The 6,000-nt window shown below is 40.2% G+C and overlaps 1 protein-coding gene across 1 annotated transcript in view; it reads right to left on the bottom strand.

Annotated features, from left to right (window-relative positions):
• Nucleotides 1-6,000, bottom strand: part of LOC122086919 (NAD-dependent malic enzyme 62 kDa isoform, mitochondrial-like) — an 82,503-nt gene that overhangs the window by 32,596 nt on the left and 43,907 nt on the right. Inside the window, exon 12 of the mRNA XM_042655829.1 lies at nucleotides 4,252-4,365. Coding sequence (XP_042511763.1) covers nucleotides 4,252-4,365 — 114 coding nt within the window. The remainder of the gene's footprint in view (nucleotides 1-4,251; nucleotides 4,366-6,000) is intronic.

Genomic DNA, 6,000 nt, shown 5'->3' on the forward strand with positions numbered 1-6,000 from the left:
GGTTCAGTTAAGGCAAATACTTTTTTTTTTTGCTAACAACGGGTGCCAGGCCTTTGGCCAGCCTGACTAGTCCTGCGGGCCCATACTGACCCCACAACCGCATAGACCGGGTCATACCAGGGTTGAGAACCATTCAACTTTCACTGAAAGCAGTGAAGAACACTAAACACCCCCGTGTGAGTGGCCCAAGGTGTGCCTAGTGGGAGTCGAACTTAGGACATCCGAGTTTACAGCTCATACCAAGGAAAACTTCATCATTTGTTTCCACCTCCAGTAGTTTGAACCGCTGAAGGGTTCTATCTTATTAAAGTCTGATATGATCCATAGACTCCCCATGGTAGAAACAGTAGAGTTCAATGAAATGCCAAAAGACCTTATACTAGGGCTCAAGCCAATAATACAATCTTAAGAACGGAAGCAAAAATGTAACAGCCAATGTATGATTTGAGAATCTAGTGTACCAATATGTAATCTTAAATGGTTAAAGCACTCACTGTCAAAATGAAGTAAAGGTTCCACTTTTCTATGCAGTTGAATTTGAACATCAACTTGTACAACAACTTGCACCAAACGAATGTTAAGTGATGGTGGGGCTGAGTCGTGCCACAAGTCAATACCCTTAAGATTGTATTACTCCCTCTGGTGCAAGAGGGTTCTTGTGAATCAATCCCACAGAAGAAACAGCCCCTTAGGCCCTCCAGTAATTGTTGCACTCACTTACAGAGCCACATCGCGGAACTTTCAGACTACGCTCAATCAACCAAGAGAATAGATAAAGAGAAACTCTCAGAATAGTAAACAAAAGCCAAAATGGAAAGAGTGAGATAGGGTGAGTTAAGAGAGAGGTAAGGAGCACTTAAAATCATCTCTGGAAGTGCAAGAAACAACAAACAATTTATAGACTAGAAAAGCCCCTTGGAAGCAGCTATCCAAGGGGGCTCCAAAGGAGGTGTCTATCAAGAAAAGACACAAAGAAACTAGCCGTTATGGCACAAAATAAGCACTAGATGGCTCTTGGTGAGGCATCACTGGAACCAGCGACATGCCCACGAGGGCTGGACCACCATCCACTAACGCCAAATGGGTTTTATTACAAGTTGGACTGAATGTGGATGTGTTGGACAGGGTCTGTCCTGACAGGCCTCAACACCATTTACATTTTGGCTGACACTCAATGCATCAAAACCAGTGTCGGGAAAAACCGAATCCAGAGCTGGACAAGTTCTATCCCAGTGCCGGCCAAAGGAAATAAAACCAGAATTATAAATTCTGGTCCAAAGCAAAAAAGGAATTCACATATTCCAAGGGTTCGCCTCACCATGCCACGACCTGACCCGACCCGGCCCAGCTCAGAGCACATGTGTGTGAAAATAGACCTCAAACCCCCTGACACAAGGGAGGAGAGAGAGCCTTCTCTTCAAAGAACCCTACCCTTGTAGTTCCCGCTCCAATATATTAACCTCTTCTCACTCTCTTCCACTTCCAATGTGGGACTAAATTTCCCACACAAAAAGTGCATTGTTAAAAAAGCAACTTTCCAAGAAGTCAACATTAAAACTCTTGTGAGTGAAAAAAACCCTAAGCCAAATTTTCAAAAAAGGAAAAAGGTATTTTGAAACTTCTCTTTAAATTTTACAGCACATGTCTAAAGTTTGCAGCTTTATAATAAATAATTATTGGCATTGTTCTCACACTAATGGCGTCAAGCCGAGGAGGCAGAGACCATCAACAAGTAGCTACTATTTTGAGTTCAAGGTCATTGTGTGCCACATTAAAATCAACTCACCTACTTACTGTGGCCAGATCCAGCGAGTCCCAAACAATTGGAAGAAGAAAAAAGGTTGTCTGGTTCTTATCCGATCAGTCCTCCAATCTACCTACATCTACTGTCGGGAGTATTCCAACTTCCCACATCCATCATCAAATCCATTGAATCCCTATTTTGCACATTTCTATGAAAGGTAACGATTCTTCCAAATTCCTCCACCCCATCTGCTGGCCCACTGTTTGTCTTCCTAAGTCAGGAGGCCTTGGCTTGAGAACAATCAAAGATGCCAACTCTGCTACTATCCTCAAACTGATTTGGAAGTTGGTCTCTAAGCATCCCAGTATATGGGTCTCTTGGGTCTACTCTTCCCTCCTTCGCAAAGGCTCTCTTTGGACTACCAACATCAATCCCAATTCCTCCTAGGTTTGGCCTAAGATCCTTCATGCTAGGCCTCTTGCCTTGACTGCCATCAGATCTCACATTGGTAATGGAGTTGGAACCTCCTTCTGGCTTGACAATAGGCAACCAACAAGGGTGCTTTCCTTGATTGTTGGCCATAGATCAGGCTACTCATCTAGTCTCCCTAGATCTTCTAAGGTCTCCTCCAACATCTCCCATGGCTTTTGGTCTCTCCCAGGCATCACCTCTTACTGCCATCTAGCCATCCCTCCCATCCCTTCCACCCCCCTTTCCATTGGAGATGATCGAATTATTTGGTCTCCCTCCTCCTCAGGTAGCTTTTCTTCCCCCTTTCCTTGGGAACTTCTTCAATCAACCAGTCGCACCATTCCCTGGCATCAGATTGCTTGGTTCAAAGCCCACATGGCCACATCTCTCGCCATAGTTTCACTGTCTGGAGAACCCTCTCCAACTGCCTTCCCACCCAATCCTTCCTCATTTATTGTCATAAGCATGTTGTCTTTGTTGCAATGGTCTAAAGGATATCAACCATCTTTTCTTTTAATGCTCGTTCTCTTCTCGCATTTGAAAATGTATCCTTACCAAATGCTGGCTTGCTCGGAGGAGGCCCCTCCCCTTCAGAGAGAGTGGGTTTGGATTGATATGACTTTTTCTGGGAGATATATTTACGACACTACTGGAAAACTCACCTTTGCAGCTTCTATCAACCATATCTGGATGAAGTGTAACCTTTGTAGATAGACTTCCAACTCTAGAACCTTCGATAAGATTTGGAATGCCATCTACTTTGACGTCTCTTCCAAGCTTGGTATGCTTCCTAATAGATCGGTTATTGATTCCCCAAGGAACAGACTTATTGTTATCTCTTAAGGCTTAACTCTGTCTATTTTGACTTCCCCCTGCCCTCTAGGGTTGTATTCTTCTTCCCCTGCCTTTGTGGCATTGTATATGCCCCCCATTTTTTCCTTCATTATTATATTTTTTGCTCACCCAAAAAAAAAAAAAGGAGAAAGTACCATTTGAATAGAAGCTTATGAGGAATAAACTGATGATCACTGCCTTCTCGGTTCTCCCAGCAAATGAGGCGCAGTTTGTTATAAATTGTCTTCCTTCTATAGGGTGGAAACTGCTAATGTTGCCAAGTAGAAAAACAAATAAACAGTGTTGCCATCTATAAAAGGAATTCTCCTTTGCCTAGACCAGATTCACCAGAACACCTTTATCAAACATGTAAAAGTGGAAGGGATGGGTGGATGGGATGGATTCTGGAAGATTTTGGGTGAGGTTGATCTCCCTTCTATGTAGTTACTCAATGAGGTTGTACAAAGTGGTGACAGAAAAAGGAGGTGTTGGCAAAGATTGCCGTGTAATAATGGCAGACTATTTCCTTTGGATGCCTGCTTGGGTTTAAGCATAACAATAGTAGGGTTTGAAATTAGAATCCATACAAGTGATGTTCACTCATCTAGAACGGATTCCAATTTTGAGGAATGAGATTGGCAAATGCATTTGATAGGACTCCAAAATAGTGAAATAAAGACTTCTTTGTACTGCATTTTCTACAGTTTGCTCGCTTGAAAAGAGATACTACTCTAATATAAGTCAGAACTGACAGCTGACTCGCAGCATTTCACTGTCCCACTCAGATATTCAACCTAAATAATTATAGGAGTATATTTTTCACTGTTCTCAATGATTTCTTTTTCCTATGTCCATTTCATTTATATTTCATATTGGTCCCTCTCATTGGATACTTTAAATTTGAATACGAATTTAAAAAAAAAAATCAGAATCGTGTATATCAAAGGCTAATTCCCTTAATGGGTGAGCACAGGGTATATCCCTAACTTGAAGGCATCTGAGACCCATTCCAGCTTCTTTGTAATTGGTATCAATCACTCAATAGACTTACAACCAAAAAATAATGTCAGTAATATTCTTCCCCTATCACTTACAAAAACAACCTTCAACAATAAATTACAAGTGACAACAGCATGGTTACCAGTGCAACATTTATTATCAACTTACTGCATGAAGTGCTGAAATTTAATAGATGTACACACCACTTCAGTGAGGCTTGCCCCCTCTCTTAGTCCTTGATGCTCAACCTCCTTCACCTTTCTTGCAAATGGCACTGCATTTGAATCAATATTCTTACGCCCCTCCGTAATCAGTCCCTGGAATTCCACAATTACTCATTGCCATATTACCAGATTAATCAAGGAAATTACATCCACACAATTTATCAATGTAAACATGACTTAGGAGCAACATCAGATTTACATAGTTTCAAAGGGCATCAGAATTCCAAACCAGAAAGAGAAAAATCAGGCTACAGCATTGACAAACAAATGCTAAGAACCTTTTGATGTTCAGACATTGTAATTGACTACCTTTCATTATATAGTAGCCTTTTTATTTTTAAAAATTATAAAGGGCTTAACAGGTATTTATGAAATTATTTCTCAATCTGATATTCTGATTTATTGATAAGAATAACACTAAAAAACTTAAATTACAAGATTTAGCTTCTAATGCAAGAAGATCAATTATCCATGTTATATCCTACATATCTTTTGTTCTCATTTTATCTGCAACAACAGATACAAATATTTTTAACAGACAAGTAAAAGGAGATCCAGGAAAAAAGAACTACAAAGGAATAAGATAGTTCACTACTAACACCCCACCCAATCAAAGATAGACACTCTCTTAGAAACCCCTAATGCAACAGGGACACTTAACGAGACAAATTATTTTTAGACTTTGAGTACCTAATGAATTAATATAATCTCCCATTTATCTTATTACTGATCAATAAAAGTGCCCTCTTATAAAGAATAACATTTTCTTAGAAATGGAAAACATGTAGATGGTATAGCATATATTTCTCCACTAAGCAATCAGAATCTAAATCTTGGAATCGGAGAGAAAGATAAGCTTCTTGTCATTGTCAACTTACTAAACCAGAGGAACTGGAAGAAAGTTTTCCACAGAAATTGGGAATATGGAACAGCATCTAGATATTAAGCTACTAAATGCAAGGAACCAAAACAAGAAAATTTCCATTCAAGGGCTAGACCAAAATATTACTAAAGCTCTCTCTGAAAAAGAAGAAGCACATAACTGTTGATTAGGCAGTCCATGGTAAAACTATGTCGCATGGCCAAATCTAATTTGTGAATCATCTCCTTGGCTGTCACCAATTTATTCTCAATGATTATTTCCAGATTTAGAATGGGCTCACTCCTTCAGCAGGACAGAACCCACCACCTTCGACACAATACAACCTGGGGAAGAATGCTCGCTAGCCTAATATTTTTTTGTAGGCATAAGACATTTTCAAACAGTGATCTACATAATTGTACATACTGGAAATTAAAAGTTATGCCTCAATATACAGGTTTCCTCAGTTTTGCGAGGAGTATGCTTCATCAGTGCAGATGCAATCATTCACAGCTTCTTCTCATGACAAAGTATTCGATGGAGCTTAGCTCTCTATTACGAGCAATCTATTTCAGGAGATCCAGGCTTTGCCTACAGATTAGATCATTCCACATTTCAAGGAGTTTCTTCGACTGTAGATTTCCATAACTAGAGAAATGAGGGCATTGAGCTCCTTTAATGTTATGGGACCAGAAAATCTGACCTGAGTGGCCCAGACAGCAGAAACTAAGGAGACCAATGCACACATACAGCCACACACACGCACGCACATGCATACAGTTGATAATTAGTAATGTCACCCTCTACTCATGTTAAATTTCAGACCCCATTAAAATAATACAAATCATTCTTCTATTCCTTCCCCC

This window comes from Macadamia integrifolia, chromosome 8 (assembly GCF_013358625.1).
Source record: "Macadamia integrifolia cultivar HAES 741 chromosome 8, SCU_Mint_v3, whole genome shotgun sequence".
Classification (NCBI taxonomy): Eukaryota; Viridiplantae; Streptophyta; class Magnoliopsida; order Proteales; family Proteaceae; genus Macadamia; species Macadamia integrifolia.